At 43.5% G+C, this 19,956-nt stretch overlaps 1 protein-coding gene across 3 annotated transcripts in view; it reads left to right on the top strand.

Annotated features, from left to right (window-relative positions):
- LOC130600613 (protein BANP-like) overlaps window positions 1–19,956 on the top strand; it is a 104,875-nt gene that overhangs the window by 40,696 nt on the left and 44,223 nt on the right. For all 3 annotated transcript variants that reach the window (XM_057412085.1, XM_057412103.1, XM_057412094.1), the window contains one exon: window positions 57–232. In XM_057412085.1, the coding sequence (XP_057268068.1) occupies window positions 57–232 (176 nt within the window). The remainder of the gene's footprint in view (window positions 1–56; window positions 233–19,956) is intronic.

Here is a 19,956-nt window from a genome sequence, read left to right on the forward strand (position 1 = left end):
TTTTCAATTTCCTTATGATGATGCTCTTCCTAATCAAGGATTTTTTTCTCCCCTAGTACTGTTCCTGGACGTAGGCAGAACACCATAGTGGTGAAAGTTCCTGGGTATGAGGACAGTCACAATGAAGATGGAGAGAGTGGCTCTGAGGCCAGTGACTCAGTTTCCAACAGTGGACAAATAGGAAGTCACGGTATTGGGAACAATGTCACCCTTATTACACTGAACTCTGAAGGTATGCGCACCTAACTGTAAGGCTACTTGGGCAGAGTAAATGTGGTGGTGTAATGAACTAAGATTGAACTGGAAGCTTTTGAAGTCATATCACAGGTCCAACCTGGAACTGTTAAGCAGCACAGCAAGCACTGGATAGGAGTGAAACAATCTCAATGAGTTGGTTGGTTGTTTCACTTTGAAGGCAGAACAGCTAATTTGAATTATTTGTAAAAAAATATCCTTCATTGTGGCAGTGTAACTTATTATTTTAAATCCTTTAACAAATACAACCTGCAGGGTTTCCTATTGAAAAAATGTTTCAGGAAAGTAAATGCCTTCTCTGGGATATACAATCAACTTGTACCATGTTTTAGAATCATAGAATAGTTAGGGTTGGAAAGGACCTTAAGATCATCTAGTTCCAACACCCCTGCCATGGGCAGGGACACCTCACAATAAACCATGCCACCCAGGGCTTTGTCCAACCTGGCCTTGAGCACTGCCAGGGACAGATCATTCACAACCTCCCTAGGCAACCCATACCAGTACTTCACCACCCTCACATTAAGGAATTTCTGCCTTATATCCAATCTAAACTTCCTTTGTTTAAATTTTAACATGTTACCCCTTGTCCTGTCACTACAGTCCCTAATGATGAGTCCCTCCCAAGGATCCCTATAGGCCCCCTTCAGATACTGGAAGGCTGCTATGAGGTCTCCATGCAGCCTTCTCTTCTTGAGGCTGAACAGCCCCAACTTTTTCAGCCTGTCTTCACACAGGACGTGCTCCAGTTCTCTGATCATCCTCGTGGCCCTCCTTTGGACTTGTTCCAACAGTTCCATGTCCTTTTTATGTTGAGGACACTAGAACTGCGCACAGTACTCCAAGTGAGGTCTCACGAGAGCAGAGTAAAGGGGCAGGATCACCTCCTTTGACCTGCTGGTCATGTTCCTTTTGGTGCAGCCCAGGATACAGTTGGCTTTCTGGGCTGCGAGTGCACACTGCTGGCTAATGTGAAGTCTCTCATCAACCAATACCCCCAAGTCCTTCTCCACAGGTCTGCTCTGAATCTCTTATCAGCCCAACCTGTAGCTGTGCCTGGGATTGCTCCGACCCAGGTGTAGGGACCTTGCAATTGTCATGGTTAATCTTCATGAGGCTGGCATCAGCCCACCTCACAAGCGTGTCAAGGTCCCTCTGGATGGCATTCCTTCCCTCCAGTGTATCAACTGAACCACACAGCTTGGTGTCATCGGCAAACTTGCTGAGGATGCACTCAGTCCCACTGTCCATGTCACCAACAAACATGTTGAACAAGATCAGTCCCAACACTGATCCCTGAGGGACACCACTCGTTACTGGTCTCCACCGGACACTGAGCCATTGACCACAAGTCTTTGTGTGTGGCCATCCATCCAGTTCTTTATCCACCTAGTGTTCTACCTGTCAATTTGATGTCTCTCCAATTTAGAGACAAGGATGTTGTGTGGGACAGTTGTGGACCTTTTGCACAAGTCCAGGTAGATGACATCAGCTGCTCTAACCTTGTCTTTTAGTTCCATAGCCCTGTTGTAGAAGGCCACCAAATTGGTCAGGCAGGATTTCCCCTTAGTGAAGCCATGCTGGCTGTCACCAACCACCGTGTAGTTTTTCATGTGCCTTAGCATGCCTTCCAGGACAATCTGCTCCAAGATTTTGCCAGGCATAGAGGTGAGACTGACTGGTCTGTAGTTCCCCGGGTCATCCGTTTTCCACTTCTTGGGAATGGGGTTATATTTCCCTTTTTCCAGTCATCAGGAAATTCACCTGACTGCCATGATTTTTCAAAGATGATGGGCAGTGGCTTAGCAGCTTCACTTGCCAGCTCCTTCAGGTCCCGCGGATGGATTTCATCAGGTCCCATGGAGTTGTGTACGTTCAAGTTTTTAAGATGGTCTTGAACCAGATCCTCTCCCTCAGTGGGCCTAGGGTCATCATTCTCACAGTCCTTGTGTCTACCTTCCAAGACGTGGGTGGTGCAGTCAGAGCTTTTGCCAGTGAAGACCGAGGCAAAGAAGTCGTTCAGAACCTCAGCCTTCTCCAAATCCTGTGTAGCCAGTTCTCCCGAGAGCTTCCTGAGGGGGCCTACATTGTCCCTAGTCTGTTTTTTAATCGCTACATACCTATAGAATCCCTTCCTTTTATCCTTAACATCCCTAGCCAAGTTTAATTCTAACTGGGCCTTAGTTTTCCTAACCTGGTCCCTAGCTTCCTGGAAAACATCTCTGTTTTCTTTCCAGCTGGCCTGTCCTTGCTTCCACCTTTTATAAGCCTCTTTTTTCTAAGTTTCCTCTGCAGCTCCTTATCCATCCAAGGGGGTCTCTTGGCCCTCCTGCTGCGCTTCCTTCTAGTTGGGATGCAACACTCCTGAGCTTGCAGTATGTGATCCTTGAATGTCAACCAACAGTCTTGGGCCCCCCTGCCCTCTAGGGCTGTATCACATGGAATCTTACGAAGCAGGTTCCTGAAGAGGCCAAAGTGTGCTCTTTTGAAGCCCAGGGCAGTGAGCTTACTGCATGCTCTCTTCACTGTCCTGAGGATCTTGAATTCGACAATCTCATGATCGCTGCATCCAAGGCTTTCCCTGCAGCGTCACATTTCCAGCAAACCCTTCCCTGTTAGTGAGCACAAGGTCAAGCATTGCACTTCTCCTTGTTGGCTTCTCTATTACTTGCAGAAGGAAGTTGTCTTCTGCACTATTAAGGAACCTCCTGGATTGATTGTGCTTGGCCATACTGTCTCTCCAACAGATATCAGGGTGGTTTAAGTCCCCCATGATGTAAAGGGCCTGTGAGCGTGAGTCTGTTCCTATCTGTCTATAGAGTGCTTCATCCAGAAATTCCTCTTGATCAGGCCATCTGTAACAGATCCCGCAATAATGTCTCCCATCTCTTTTTTTCCCTGGAATTTACTAAGGCAGTCCATTAGTGTAATTCCAAACCATTTTTATAAGGAAATTAGTATTTAAGAAGTATTAACAGGATAGTGTGTAGTGTCAGTTTTCTGGCAATTCTTTAGGTCTTTGGATACTAAATTCAAATGTAGTGCAATGTAAGAATTTTAGATTAGCCTTATAATCTATATGGTTGGATCTATTGAAATGAATGATAGTTTGCTATATTTTAAACACAAACATGATATAAGGGGACACAGTTTCAGGTGAAAACAACATGTGGTGAATTGTTTGATGATTAGTGTCCTGGGTTTAGCAGTAGCAGTCAATTTTTCTCCTTCTTGGTAGCTGGTGCAGCGCTGTGTTTTGACTTTCAGCCTGGGAACAGTTCTGATAACACCGATGTTTTTAGTTGTTGCTAAGTAATGTTTACCCTGACCAAGGACTTTGTGAGTCTCATGCTCTGCCAGCGAGGACAGGAAGCCAGAAGGAAGCAGAGACAGGACACCTGAGCCAAGCTAGCTGAAGAGGTATTCCATACCACAGCACGTCATGCCTGGGGGGGTAACTGGGAGCTACCTGGAAGGACACGGGGTCTTCTGGGTCGGACTTGTTTTTCTACGGGTGGTATCGTATTCTCTTCCCTTGTTATTTCCTCTTATCATTGTTGTCGTTGGTGGTAGCGGTGGTGATTTGTGTTGTACGTTGGTTGCTGGACTGTTCTTGTCTCAACCCGTGGGAATTGCATTCTTTTGATTCTCCACCCCACCCCTCCAGGAGTGGGGAAAGCTGGGGGGGGTGGGGGGGGAAGGAGAGAAAGAGGGAGGAAAAGGGGGGGATTGAGTGAACAAGCTGTCTGGCTGGGTTTAAACCACAACGATTAGTTTGAAGGTATCAGTGTTTTTTTTATTTTTTTATTTTTTAAGCACAGATTAACTCTAGGGCTCAAATTACAATTTAATAATCTCCTAATGACTTTAAAATAACCCACTTAATAAACAAAAAACACCCCCCCCCCCAATAAAACCCAACATTTAATAAATATTTACTTAAGTACTATTCTGCATATGGTTGGGAACAAGGTAAACTGCCATCAGATTTTCGTGACACAATTATCATCACTCTGTGTAAGAAAAAAGGTGTAAAGTCAGACTGTTCAAGGTACCGAGGTATAACTCTGCTCTTCATTGCTAGAAAAATCCTTGCAAAAATACTTTTGAACAGATTAGTGCTCTCTATCGCAGAAGAACTTCTACCTGAAAGTCAGTGTGGTTTCAGAGCTAACGGAAGTACCACAGGCATGGTATTTGTTCTCAGACAACTGCTAGAGAAGTGTAGAGAACAGAATAAGGGGCTCTATGTAACTTTCGTTGACCTCACCAAAGCTTTTGACACTGTGAGCAGAAAAGGCCTGTGGCTGACCCTGGAAAGATTAGTCTGTCCCCTCAAGTTCCTCAAAATGATTATTCTGTTACATGAGGATCAGCACGGCCAAGTCAGATAGGGTGATTCACTCTCCGAGCCCTTCCCAATAACCAATGGTGTGAAAAAAGGTTGCATTCTCACACCAACTTTGTTCACAGTCTTTTTCTGTATGACGCTCCAAAGGTCTACGGTAGACCTCGATGAACAAAATGGCATTTATATTCAATATCGTACTGATGGGAGCCTATTCAATCTAAGGCGACTGAAGGCCCACACTAAGGCCCTAAATCATCTTGTCCATGAATTGCTTTTTGCTGACTTTGTTGCCTTTGTTGCCCACACAGAAGCAGCTCTGCAGCGCTTAACACCTTGCTTTGCGGAGGTGGCTGAGCTTTTTTGGCTGGAAGTCAGCTTGAAGAAGACAGTAGTTCTCTATCAACCTTCACCACAAGAAGATTATCATCATCCTCACATTACCATTGGGGAGTCAGAGCTTAAGTCAGTTCAGCAGTTCAGCTATCTGGGAAGCATTATTTCCTCGGATGCCACGATCGACAAAGAGATAGAGCACAGAATAGCAAAGGCATATAGAGCATTCAGTAAGCTCCATAAAAGAGCCTGGTGCAATAAACATCTGAAGAAAAGTAGAGATTAGTGTCTATAGAGCCATTGTACTGTCTACTCTTTTATATGGGTCTGAATCATGGGTAATCTACCGTCATCACCTGCAACTCCTAGAACGCTTTCATCAGTGCTGCCTCCGTACAATTCTAAACAACCATTGGACTGTGTCAAATGTTACTGTCTTCGAACAGGCAGGGGTCGCCCGTATTGAGGCCATATTGCTGAAATCACAGCTGCGCTGGGCAGGGCACATCTCTAGGATGAAGGATCACCGCCTCCTTAAGATTGTGTTTTATGGTGAACTCACCCCCAGTTGCCGCAATACAAGTACCCCAATGAGGAGATATAAGGACTCCCTGAAACAATACCTCAGCCTTGGCCATACTGATTACCATCAGTGGTCCACCTTGGCCTCCAATCAGGAGACTTGGAGACACAGCATACATAATGCTGTTGTCTCCTTTGAGAACTCACGCAGGATTAGTCTCTAGGAGAAAAGAATCGTGCACCCCGCCTATACCACCTGTCCTGGGTTCAGCAGTAGCAGTCATGTTTTTCCTTTGTGTTCACTGGTGCAGTGCTGTGTTTTGACTTCTAGCTTGAGAACAGTGTTGGTGAAGCCGATGTTTTTGGTTGTTGCTAAGTGATGTTTACCCTGACCAAGGACTTTGTGAGGCTCATGCTCTGCCAGGGAGGAGGGGAAGCTGTGAGGAAGCAGAGACGGGGCGCCTGACCCGGGCTAGCTGGGGAGGTATTCCATACCACAGCACGTCATGCCTGGGGTGGGAGGGTAACTGGGAGTTACCTGGAAGGACAGGGGCTTCCGGGTGGAACTCGCTTTCTTGGCTGGTGGTATCGTATTCTCTTCCCTTGAATTGCCTTTCTCTACATGATATTCAGAATGAGCTGGCTCACTTTAATATTTGTAAGCAGGACTTTTTTTTTCTCGTACCCTCTCCTTCAAGGAGACTTTTCACTTTGCTTTTTCAAAGGGATCTGCTTATCTCACATTGGCCTTTTTAGTCATCATCGCACTTATAGTAAGCGTGGGTAAAGCCCTTCCCATGTCTTTATTTGCTAAGTCAAGCCATGAATGAGTTCAGATTTACATTAATGTACCATAGAAGAGTAAGCTACTTCAGGAAGTTATTGCACTTGAATGAACTTAGGCAGTTACCCTTGTACTTAAGAGGTAAATATGTTGTCTCTTTTTGATCTGTAATGTTTAAACAGGAGGACTCTAATTTAGGAGTGGTTCAGTTTCCTTTTCTTCTGCATGATCTCCAGGCACTAGCAAGAGCATGTTGGGTGTGAGCAGGTTAGGATACAATTAGTGACAGGGATTAATTTGAGATTTCCTGAAGATGAGTATTTAAAAGTGCATACAAATATTTGGAACTGACTTAAAACATCTCGATTTTCTTTTTTTTTTTTTTTGTTTGTTTTTTTATAACTTTGTTACTTAAACTTTGCAAGTCAGTCTACTGAAAGTCTCATGCATCAAAAATTGTTTCTGAAAATCTTGTGCTACAACATCCGAACCTAGGATTCTTTGACTTTTATGGGTGCACATACAGCATACACATATAAAGAGCTTTTAGGTTCTGTCCAGTTTGTATGTGGTGAGACAGAGTTGCTTCTAAAGGGTATTTAATTTTGGGTCAATGGGGAATTAAAGGAGACTAAGGCTGAGAGGCTCCTCAGCTATGCCAGCAGCGAAGTTTCTAGCACTAGGAGGGTATTGTCTAATGCCCTTTTTGACTTGGTTGCTTGGCACAGATTTGCACAAACAAATGTGATGTTGGCCTTCTGTGCTGTTGTTGTATATGTAAATTTTGAGGGAAACGGCTAATCCATTAATGTCTTCAGTTATGATTTTCTTCAGATGTTTAGAACACTCATCTGTTAAAAATCTGAGATTGATGAATGTTTTGAGAATCGGATTAGTCATCCCCCATGCCTACCTCTTCCTGCCCTCATGAAGATGAGAGGACTGCTTGCACAGAAGGAATGCTAAGCAAGCTAGTCTGCAGTATGTAGCAGAAATTAAAATATTAATAAACGAAGTGGTGAAGAACAATGGGTCTATTTTGTAGACTTTTGCCTTTTACTGCTTAAGAAAAAAAAAAAGTTATAGCACCCATCAGCTTGCTTTCATAGTCTTTTGAGGAATTCCAAGTGACCGAGTTTCTCAAAGGAATCTAATTGTAAAATATGAGGGTCTGAGAATGGCAAAATCCAGCCCTTACACACTGAAACTAAACAAGGGTTTTTCAGCATGACTCCTATCTGTCATCTTGTGTTTGGAAAGCAGACCTAAACTGTGTTTATAGCTGGGCTTCTAGTTGACTTTGGATATGGCATTGACCTGGGGGTATTTTCAGAATTTAGTTAATAGACTTATATAAGGGTATTGCTTGCTTTCTGTTGGCTATTTTCAAAGAGCATTCAGTCATGTATAGTAGTTAAAAATATTAGTGTTACTGCCTTTCTATTGCTGAAAAATAATTATACAAAATCATGGAGCCCTCTTCCCACTTCCAGTAATTATCTAGAATTAGTTTGGGGTGTTTTACTGACTAAACACTGTAACCTTATTCAATATTCAGTTGTATATTAGTTTTTTTGCATGTGCAGTAAGTGCATGTTCTCTTTTCTTTGAGCAGCAGTTACTTGATTCTTTCTTTTGCTTTTCAGAAAACTGAAAATGCTCATCCATTTCACAGATGCAGTTAATGGTCTGCCAAGTGTTGATTTTAAGATGTAGTGTTTATGAACTGAAACCACCTAGAGATACTTAATCTCTAATTTTTGTGAAATTTTGTCATTTCCCCTCATATTTCACTTTGGAATAATCAATATTCTTTTACAAGGGGATGATAGTAGAAATATCAACACCTGATGTATTCATTGGACTGCAGTTCTAGAAGTGGTGTTTGTGAATTTATCTCACGCAATTGAAGATAAAACCCAACAAGAGTAGAATTGTTCAGTATTGAATTATCAGTGTGCAATAAAATTAAAATAGGCTAGAAGGCTTACTAGTAAGTGACTTACTATTTTCATTAACGTCAGACTTTTGGCGTAGAAAATACCAAATGTATTCTTATTTGCCCAACAAAGAGAGTGTATTTTTTTTATATAGATATTAATAACTGTCAAAAGTGATTAGTCTGCTGTTGGTTTGAATGCATATGTTAGTATATGCCTGTTCTTTTCTGCATCCCAAGCGGGTCTTCTGTAGAAAGGAGAGATGAGCAGTTGTTATGGATGTGTATATGTAAAATTACATATCTACAAATTGAAGGATGATTTAATACTAAAATCAAAGCTCAAAACTCTGTTTTACCAAACTTCTCTTTTTAAGAAGATATCTTCCTCCAGAAACACTGTCTGAAAGACTTGAATGCTGTTGATCCTCTCAGGATTTAAGTGGGGAAGGGACATCAACTTAAAACTATACTGAACTTTGCTGTACTGAAACAAGGTACTGAATGAAGAAGCCGAACTGTGACCCACTACTGAATTCACGTTTGTGTGAAGTGAAAAAACAGAAAGTACTTGAAACAGCAACCATAGAACCTACCAAATAAATGTGTCCAACCTGCTCTGTTCTGGTAATTTAAACTGCTCAAGCAATGCTAAAATGTTAATTGTAAGCACTGTTTCATATTACAGTTACACAAACTAAAAGTATAATGACTGTAAGGTCTAATTGACTTAATCATCACCCATCATTTTTCTTTTTATTTATTCTGATTTAGGAAAAAATCCCCTCCTTTATATTTAACACAATACATGAATAATGTTGAAAACAGTCCTTGCTTTAACTAGGAGACATTGTTTCAAACCAGAGAAATTTTTGTTGTATAATCATCTTAGTTATTATCTTAGCTAAGCAGTTCTAATTTGGAAGAGCTTTTGGAAAGCTCCTCTGACAGTTGTGAAACTCCTCACCCACAGTGCACAAGACTAAATAAACCTCTAGCCTGGTTAAACTCTCTTTTCACTTTCTCTTTTCTCTTTCTCTTTTCTCTTTCTCTCTTCACTTTCTCTTTTCTCTTTCTCTCTGTCTTCTGAAACATCAGAGCTGCTTAGTTATCTCCTGTGTTGTGGTAGGAATGCACTGAAGCAGTTTACATCAGGAGGCATGCCTTTGTGTCTTCATATAAACTTCTTTCTGAAGTGTGGCTTTTAGGAATAACAAGTACCCAGCTGTACGCATGTTTTTAGATGTCTTTTGTGTAGCTGTTACTCCCTGAATACATGAACATGTCTGTGTTAGCAGAAGCCTTTTCTCGAGAAAGGAAACCACCAAACATGAGTTATAGCGTGACTTGTCAGACTTTCAAACAAACCATTTTACTGTGCAAGTATCTTAGAATTTGGATAAAGGCTACATTTTGAAAGGTTTTGGTAGGTGAAAACAGTGTAAATATAATGAAAAGTAATGTTTTTGCTGCGTTCTCCTGAGGTACTGTATGCTTTTACTGTAATCTAGAGGAAACTCATAGGAACTTTTCTTGTTCATTGTTCACGCCATCCTCCTCAGCATGGATTACACATCTTTCTCAATGAAATAAGAAACAAATGTATCTTAAACTTTCTAAGTAGGTGTCCTGGGTTCAGCAGTAGCAGTCATGTTTTTTTTTTTTCCTTTGTGTTAGCTGGTGCAGTGCTGTGTTTTGACTTCCAGCCTGAGAACAGTGTTGGTGAAGTCGATGTTTTCAGTTGTTGGTAAGTGATGTTTACCCTGACCAAGGACTTTGTGAGGCTCATGCTCTGCCAGGGAGGAGGGGAAGCAGGGAGGAAGCAGAGACCGGGGGCGCCTGACTCGGGCTAGCCAGGGAGGTATTCCATACCACAGCACGTCATGCCCGGGGTGGGGGGTGACTGGGAGTTACCCAGAAGGACACGGGCTTCCGGGTGGAGCTCGTTTTCTTGGCCGGTGGTATTGTATTCTCTTCCCTTGTTATTTTCCCTTATCATTGTTGTCATTGATAGTAGCGGTGGTGATTTGTGTTCATTGGTTGCTGGACTGTTCTTGTCTCAACCCGTGGGAGTTGAACTTTTTTTTTTTTCGATCCTCCTCCCCGTTCCTCCGGGAGTGGGGAAGGGGAGAACCCCGTTGGGGGGGGGGGGAGGGACACGGACCTCGATTGTTGTCAGCTCGGCACCCCTCACTGGGAGTGAGTGAACAAGTTACCTGACTGGGTTTAAACCACGACAGTTCTTTTTGGCGCCCAACGTGGGGCACGAGGGGTTGAGATAAGAACAGATCTGACTGGATTGATAGTCACTCGTCACAATGCTGATTTATTGGCTCTCAAGGTTGCAATTGCAAGAGAGAAAATTTATTGGCTCTCAAGGTTGCAATTGCAAGAGAGAAAAAGTCCCTCAGCCTTTGGAGGAGGCTCTTGGCAGCTGTGAAAGAAAGGTTTCCGTACAAGGACGATGTTACGAGTCGTTCGGCCAAGTGGACTACTATAGACAAAGGCATCCAGTCTCTGAGGGAATCAGCCATCGTAGAGATGCTCTATCACATCAAGCCGAATAATGGGGATACACCCATAGATCCAGATGAAGTTGAATGTACACGACCCATGTGGCGAAAACTTACACGGAATGCACCGTCATCATATGCCCATTCATTGGCAACAGTAACCTGGAATGACATAGTACCACTAACAGTGGATGAAATGGTTCATAAACTCCGAGAGTTCAAAGACAATCTCACTCCTTCCATCATCTCAGCTGTGGAAAAACTGTCCCAGGACCTCAAACAATTGAGGGACGATCTATCTGATTTATCCAGCTCCTCACGTGTACCAACACACGTCTCAGCTATTAACAAAAGGCGTCCTATTGTTCAAGAGAGGAGATACAGGAGGTATACGCCACGGGGTACCCTATGGTTTTACCTGCTGGATCACGGAGAAGACATGACAAAGTGGGATGGAAAACCTACTTCAGCTTTGGAGGAACGGGTGAGTGAACTGAAGAGGGGAGCAAGGGCCAAGACTGATCGTCCCATGAGAGCTACGGCTTCAGTCTCTGGTGAGCAGTTTCCCAGATGGAATGGAAGAGCTGATTTTACTCCAGCTCCTGTGATAACGAAGAATAATCCCTTTCACCACGACTTAAGTGTCCAAAGCTGTGACGATCATTAGAGGGGCCCTGCCTCCAGCCAGGTGGAGGTAGGGGACAATCGGATTTACTGGACTGTGTGGATCAGATGGCCTGGCACATCAGTCCCACAGAAGTATAAGGCTCTAGTAGATACTGGTGCACAGTGTACCCTGATACCATCAAGCTGTCAAGGGGTGGAACCCATCTGTATTTCTGGAGTAACAGGAGGATCCCAAGAGTTGACTGTGCTGGAGGCTGAAATCAGCCTGACTGGGAGGGAGTGGCAAAAGCACCCTATTGTGACTGGTCCAGAGGCTCCATGCATCCTCGGCATAGACTACCTCAAGAGAGGGTACTTCAAAGACCCAAAAGGGTACCGGTGGGCTTTTGGTATTGCTGCTTTGGAGACTGAGGAAATTGAGCAGCTGTCCACCTTGCCTGGTCTCTCAGAAGATCCCTCTGCTGTGGGGTTGCTGAAAGTTGAAGAACAACAAGTGCCAATTGCGACCACAACAGTGCACCGGCGGCAATATCACACCAACCGAGACTCCCTGATTCCCATCCATCAGCTGATCCGTAGACTGGAGAGTCAGGGGGTGATCAGCAGGACCCGCTCACCCTTTAATAGCCCCATATGGCCAGTGCGAAAGTCTAATGGAGAATGGAGACTAACAGTAGACTATCGTGGCCTGACTGAAGTCACACCACCATTGAGTGCTGCCGTACCGGACATGCTAGAACTTCAGTATGAACTAGAGTCAAAGGCAGCCAAGTGGTATGCCACGACTGATATTGCCAATGCATTTTTCTCAATTCCTTTGGCAGCAGAGTTCAGGCCACAGTTTGCTTTTACTTGGAGGGGTGTCCAGTTCACTTGGAACTGACTGCCCCGGGGTGGGAACACAGCCCTACCATTTGCCATGGACTGATCCAGACTGCACTGGAACAGGGGCAAGCTCCAGAACACCTGCAATACATTGATGACATTATTGTGTGGGGTGATACAGCGGAAGAAGTCTTTGAGAAAGGGAGGAAAATAATCCGAATCCTGCTGAAAGCCGGTTTTGCCATAAAACAGAGTAAGGTCAAGGGACCTGCACAGGAGATTCAATTTTTGGGAATAAAATGGCAAGATGGACGTAGACAGATCCCCACAGATGTGATCAACAAGATAACAGCAATGTCTCCACCAACTAATAAGAAAGAAACGCAAGCTTTCTTGGGTGCAGTGGGGTTCTGGAGAATGCACATCCCGAATTACAGTTCGATTGTAAGTCCTCTCTATCATGTGACCTGGAAGAAGAATGATTTTAAATGGGGCCCTGAGCAGCAACAAGCCTTTGAGCAAATTAAATGAGAGCTAGTTCATGCAGTAGCCCTTGGACCAGGCCGGACTGGACCAGATGTAAAAAATGTACTGTACACTGCAGCTGGGGAGAACGGTCCTACCTGGAGCCTCTGGCAGAAAGCTCCAGGGGAGACTCGAGGTCGACCCCTCGGCTTTTGGAGTCGGGGATATAAAGGATCTGAGGCCAGCTATACCCCAACTGAGAAAGAGATACTGGCAGCGTATGAAGGGGTTCGAGCTGCTTCGGAAGTGATTGGCACTGAAGCACAGCTCCTTCTGGCACCCCGGTTGCCCGTGCTGGGCTGGATGTTCAAAGGCAGGGTCTCCTCTACACATCATGCAACTGATGCTACATGGAGTAAATGGGCTGCACTAATTACACAACGAACTCGAATAGGAAATCCCAGTCGTCCAGGCATTCTAGAAGTCATCATGGACTGGCCAGAGGGCAAAGATTTCGGAATGTCACCAGAGGAGGAGGTGGTGCGTGCTGAAGAGGCCCCACCATATAATAAACTGTCAGAAAGTGAAAAGCAGTATGCCTTGTTTACTGATGGCTCTTGCCGTATTGTGGGAAAGCATCGGAGATGGAAGGCAGCTGTATGGAGTCCTGGACGACAAGTTGCAGAAACTGCTGAAGGAGAGGGTGAATCAAGTCAGTTTGCCGAGGTGAAAGCCATCCAGCTGGCCCTGGACATTGCTGAACGAGAAAAGTGGCCAGTACTTTATACTGACTCATGGATGGTGGCAAATGCCCTGTGGGGGTGGTTGAAGCAATGGAAGCAGAGCAACTGGCAACGCAGAGGTAAACCCATCTGGGCTGCTGCACTGTGGAAAGATATTGCTGCCAGGGTGCAGAACCTGGTGGTGAAGGTACGTCATGTAGATGCCCATGTACCCAAGAGTCGGGCCACTGAGGAACACCAGAACAACCAACAAGTGGATAAAGCGGCTAAGATTGAAGTGGCTCAGATGGGCTTAGATTGGCAACATAAAGGTGAATTATTTTTGGCCCGGTGGGCCCATGACACTTCAGGCCATCAGGGCAGAGATGCAGCATATAGATGGGCCCGTGATCGAGGGGTGGACTTAACAATGGACACTATTGCCCAGGTTATTCATGAGTGTGAAACATGTGCTGCAATTAAACAAGCCAAGCGGTTAAAGCCTCTTTGGTATGGAGGACGATGGTTGAAGTATAAATATGGGGAGGCCTGGCAGATTGACTATATCACACTGCCACCAACCCGCCAAGGCAAGCGCCATGTGCTTACCATGGTGGAAGCAACCACCGGGTGGCTGGAAACATACGCTGTGCCCCATGCCACTGCCCGGAACACTATCCTGGGCCTTGAGAAACAGATTTTGTGGCGACATGGCACCCCAGAGAGAATTGAGTCAGACAATGGGACTCATTTCCGGAATAACCTTATAGATATTTGGGCCAAAGAGCATGGCATTGAGTGGGTATATCACATCCCCTACCATGCACCAGCCTCTGGGAAAATCGAACGGTACAATGGGCTGTTAAAAACTACACTGAGAGCAATGGGTGGGGGAACTTTCAAGCATTGGGATACACACTTACCAAAGGCCACCTGGTTGGTCAACACCAGAGGATCTGCCAACAGGGCTGGCCCAGCCCAGTCAGAACTTTTACATATTGTAGAGGGGGACAAAGTTCCCGTGGTGCATATGAAGAATTTGCTGGGGAAGACAGTCTGGGTAATTCCTGCTTCAGGTAAAGGCAAACCCACTCGTGGGATTGCTTTTGCTCAGGGACCTGGATATACTTGGTGGGTAATGCAGGAAGATGGGGAAGTCCAATGTATACCTCAAGGGGATTTGATTTTAGGGGAAAACAGCCAGTGAACTCAATTGTATGCTGTTGCCTGCTGTGTAATGCTTTTATAGCCCATCAACTAGATGTCTCCAGGTCACCAGCGACTGGCCCTGACTTCCCTCCAGCCATCATCCCAACAGAGAATGAACTTTGAACATCATGGACCGAATGGACTCGGCAGCATTATAGGGATTGGTCCATGCACTAAGAAAATGATCTTTTCCTCTTGGTCTGTATGTATATGGATGTATATATATGGGAGAGCGATGGTGTATTGAAAATGTGGGATCTGAGCACGACGTGAATGGTATGGAATAAGGGGTGGACAATGTCCTGGGTTCAGCAGTAGCAGTCATGTTTTTTTCTTCTTCCCAGGTTCCAGTTACCTCCCCTTATTTACTGTAAGGCCTCCTCTTTGGCCTTATCTTCAGAAAGCTGTTGGAAATATGGTTTTTACAAACTCATCATTTTAACTCCATCAACTTCCCCTTGCATCCCTTTCCCTACTCTGTGGAGCCCTTGTTATGAAGGAATACCTGTCCTATGCCATCTGGTGTTGCTCTGATTTTCTCAGCCATAGATGATGGGTTTCTTGGCTTGTAATGTTTGCACCAGGACTTCTATACTGATTTTTCCTTCCTTGGAAGGATAACTATCCATAATACTTGCTCCTAAAATTTTATTTTCTCATGATGTTTACATAAAATTTAGCTATAGTTGGGGTACCTTTCTTGTAAGATACTACCTTTAAGATAGTTTTGATGATGCCTACTATCTCAATGCATTGTTGACACCTGCATCAAATCTACCTTTTGTCTTCTGCCTTGTCCTTGGGTTGTAAAATTGCTGGGTAAGGATGTTGTATTTGTTCTGTACGTATTACCTTCCTCAGTCCTTGATTCTAATGCAAGAGTGTTACTATACTGGGTTCAGCAGTAGCAGTCATTTTTTTTCTCCTTCTTGGTAGCTGGTGCAGTGCTGTGTTTTTGACTTCTGGCCTGGAAACGGTGCTGATAGCACCAGTGTTTTTAGTTACTGCTCAAATGTTTGGTCTGGCCAAGGACTTTCTGAGCCTCATGCTCTGCCAGGGAGGAGGGGAAGCTGGGAGGAAGCAGAGATGGGGCACCTGACCCAAACTAGCCAAAGAGGTATTCCATACCACAGCACGTCATGCCCAGGATGTAACTGAGAGTTACCCGGAAGGGCGAGTTCACTGCAGGGTTGGAGGAGGTATGGGTCAGTGCTCGGTCAGGCTGGGTGGGGTAAGTTATTGGTCAGCGGGTGGTGAGGTGTTGTATTCTCTTCCCTTGTTATTTCCTTTATCATTATTATTGGTGGTAGCAGTAGTGATTTGTGTTATACCTTAGTTACTAAACTGTTCTTATCTCAACCTGTGGGAGTTGCGTTCTTTTGATTCTCCTCCCCATCCCTCCGGGAGCGGGGGAGGGCAAGAAGGGGGGGAATGAGTGAACGAGCTGTGTGGCTGGGTTTAAACCACGACAGTTTCACTCTTGGATTTATAGGAAACAGTCAAAAACTGTGGCTGTTGCTTACTTGTATTTTCTCATTTGTTAGGTAAACTGCTTGGAATTCATGTAGAAAAGATCACACTTTGCTCATAAAGAACTTTTTCTGCTAAGTCTGGAGCTTGCACTAAATAGTAGTTCCAGAATTTTACTTTAAGTACTGTTTTACCAAGAGATGTGTGCAAACAGCAGAAAGCAAAGAATAGGTAATATCCAAATATATTTAATAATCTTTTTTATAAACTAGTTTTTCTGTGATCTGGCAGTTTTGCATTTCCTCTGAGGTGTTGACTTTCATTTTTAAAAACTGTCGTGGTTTAAACCCAGTCAGGTAATTCGTTCGCTCACTTCCTCCCCTTTCTTGCCCTCCCCCTGCTCTCGGAGGGACAGAGAGGAGAATCAAAAGAATGCAACTCCCACGGGTTGAGATAAGAACAGTTTAGTAACTAAGGTATAACACAAATCACTACTGCTACCACCAATGATAATAATGATAAAGGAAATAACAAGGGAACAGAATACAACACCTCACCACCCGCTGACCGATAACTCGCCCCCCAAGCCCGACCAAGCTCCGACCGATACCTCCTCCATCCCTGCAGTCTCCCAGCCCTTCCGGCTAACTCCCAGTTACATCCTGGGCATGACGTGCTGTGGTATGGAATAGCTCTTTGGTCAGTTTGGGTCAGGTGTCCTGTCTCTGCTTCCTCCCGGCTTCCCCTCCTCCCTGGCAGAGCATGAGGCTCACAAAGTCCTTGGCCAAACCAAAACATCCTTGTTATCAGCTCTGTTCCCGAGCTGAAAGTCAAAACACTGCACTGCACCAGCTACCAAGGAGGAGAAACATGACTGCTACTGCTGAACCCAGGACAAAAACTTTGCAAGAACTTGCTCTTCAAAATTTCACATTAGAATATGGGTAAAACCAGAATTTGCTTTTTTTTTTTTAATGCAGCTTATGTATAGGAAAAATGTTAGCTTAAGTAGCTGCTTCAGATTAGCTCAACAAAACAAAAATGTTGAATACTTGCAGTTCAACTAATGAATAAGCTATCAAAGATACTGTGATTATTCTGTTCTTGCATGTTTCTCTAGGAGATCTGATGAGAGTATTATTTTTCTTAATATTAGATATTGCTTTCAAGATACAAGAGGCTTCAAGATGTAAGGAATATTTTAAAAATGCTGTTCTTAAACATCTTCAGTATATGGTAGCATTTAAAATATTCTGTGACTTATTGTACAAACAAGAGGAGCATCTGTTCCTAAAACATTAACGCACATTATGCTATCCTTTTAAAGTTTCAGAGTAGTTACTGTCCTATTTTCAATATGGAAGAAAAAAAAATCAAGTCCTCATTTCAGGGTATAAAAATATTCCATTGAGCATTACTATGTTGCTTTAAAGGCAGATATTTTTTAAAATGTCTATGCCAAAGCTAAGACTTTGAAGCTATGAAGAAACAAACACAGTCCTTAGTCTCTCCCATGTATGTTAAATGCTTTTGAACACAGCTCCATAAAAGCTGGTTTTAAGTGATACAAATAAAATGGCAAGATCCACTGACTTGGAACTGGTTCAATGAACTTTGCACTTGATACACTGACATGTAATGTTGGAGCCAATTTAGGAAAGTTTTGTGTCATATCTGCCTTCTCTGCGTTCCTTTCACTGCATTTTAAGACTAAAAATACAGAATTAGGAATGTAAACATATTTGTTTTTTGTTGTTGCTTTTTTTTTTTTAGAAGATAAGGGAAAACTGGTCTACATGGTGTGTTAAAGGATGAATAATATTTTTCCAAAGAAAATGTAGTCACACACTGTCTCTTGAATTTCACGTCTTGAAGGGTCATTTTACAATAGTACTATTAAATAGTGCTCAGAATTTGCTTTCCAAATGTGAATCCAAGCAGCTATTTGAATGGGGCCAGGACTTATCCATCCACAGGATTTTCCAGTTCACTGTGAGATCAAATCTCTAATGTTATATGATCATTTGCAGCACTTTGCTTTTCCTGCCAAGTTCCCTATGACCAGATAAAGACAGTGAGAAATTAGAAATATGCTCCTTTTCTGACACGAAACACCTTTTCTAAGAGCTTTAAAAGCTTTTTAAGGCCACATGTTTCAATTTTCTCAATTTCATTTGGATTTTTTTTTTTCTGATTGTTTTAAATTACAGATGATTGCTTAGTCCTCATTTTCTACTTATGTTGAATAAATTCCCTGGCCTTCCATGAGTCATAAAGTGTTATCTCCTCTTCATCTCATGGATTTAACCACATATTAAAACTCAGGCCTTATTTTTAACAAATATGTAATCTTGCTGATGTTGAAACTTTTATGCACACAGACAAGTATGCTTTGGTGTTGTGTGCCTATGTATGTTTTCTTGCCCTATGTGTTGTCTGTTAAACAACTGAAGAAACCATGAGTGCAGGATATATTTTCACAGTATCTTGGATAGTGTGACAGTCCCCTAACCTTAGGGGCTTAGAAGTTAATTGCAGCTGTGTCTCTGTTAACCAAATCCTTTGTGCTATATGGACAATTATGATGATTGTCAGTTAATGAAGTTAGTGTGCTGTAGTCTTGGTCACTACTCTTGTGAGCTGTGTATGGTTTGTAGGGACAAAGGAGTTGGGCTAACTGACAGAAGTTTATTTAAAAAGATGTCTGTCCTGGTTTAAGCCCAGTTTCTAGCTTGTAGCCATGCAGCTGCTTGCTTGCTACCCCCTTTCTTCCCCCCCCCCCCCACTCCTGGAGGGATGGAGGGGAAAGGTGAAAGAATGTAAATCTGATGGGGTGAGATAAGAACAGTCCAATAACTAAATTATAATACAAAATTACTACTAGTACTGCTAATAATAACAATTAGGGAAATAACAAGGGGAGGCAATATAAAATTAAAAGGGAAGGGAAAAAAAACACCCCAAAACAATAAACGCAAGTGATACACAATGAAGTTGCTCACCATCTACTGACTGATACCCAGACCCACCCGAGCACAGATCTGGCCCTTCTGGGTAACTCCCCCCCAGTTTATCTACTGGGCATGAAGTGCTGTAGTATGGAATACCCCTTTGGCTAGTTTGGGTCAGGTTTCCTGTCTCTGCTTCCTCCCAGTTCTTGTACCTTTCCTCACTAGCAGAGCATGAGATTGAAATGTCCTTGATTGGGTAAGCATTACTTAGCAACAGCTAAAACACTGGTGTGCTATCAGCATTGTTCTTTGACTAAAGTTGAAAACACAGCACTGCACCAGCTACTAAGAAGGAGAGAATTAAGTTACAGCTGAACCCAGGCCTTAATGAAGTCAGTGCTCTGTAGTCTTGGTCAGTTAATCACTGTCCCTGTGAGCTATGTATGGTTTGAACAGGCAAAGGATTTGGACTAATTCTCAGAAGTTTAAGAAGGTTATTTGTAATTTTTACACATCAGCCAAAATAGTTCTTGATTTTCTAGAGATGTGGTTTATTTTTGTAGGCTATGAGCTGGGTTGTTATTTTTTTTTGTTATTTTTTAAGGCTAAGTTGGGGGGGGGGCACAAACCCCCACCCCAATCTTGACATGTTTGATTCCAAGAAAAACATGTGAAAATACTTTCAAGGTTTCCTAATTTGTCAGAAGAACTTGTCAGCCTCAGCATCTTGAGACTGATTCTGGTCCTGCATAGCAGTAAGAATACCAAATGCAGTGATAAGACAAGGGGTAACAGTTTAGAACTTGAACAGGGGAAGTTTAGATTGGATATAGGGAGGAAGCTCTTTACTGTGAGGGTGGTGAGTCACTGGAATGGGTTGCCCAAGGAAGTTGTGAATGTTCCATCCCTGGTGGTGTTCAGGGCTGGGTTGGACAAAGCCTTGGGTGGCATGGTTTATTGTGAGGTGTCCCTGCCCATGGCAGGGGAGTT

Source organism: Pezoporus wallicus, unplaced genomic scaffold, assembly GCF_028554395.1.
Source record: "Pezoporus wallicus isolate ANWC-B61680 ecotype Strahan unplaced genomic scaffold, APGP_CSIRO_Pwel_v1 contig_8421, whole genome shotgun sequence".
Lineage (NCBI taxonomy): Eukaryota > Metazoa > Chordata > Aves > Psittaciformes > Psittacidae > Pezoporus > Pezoporus wallicus.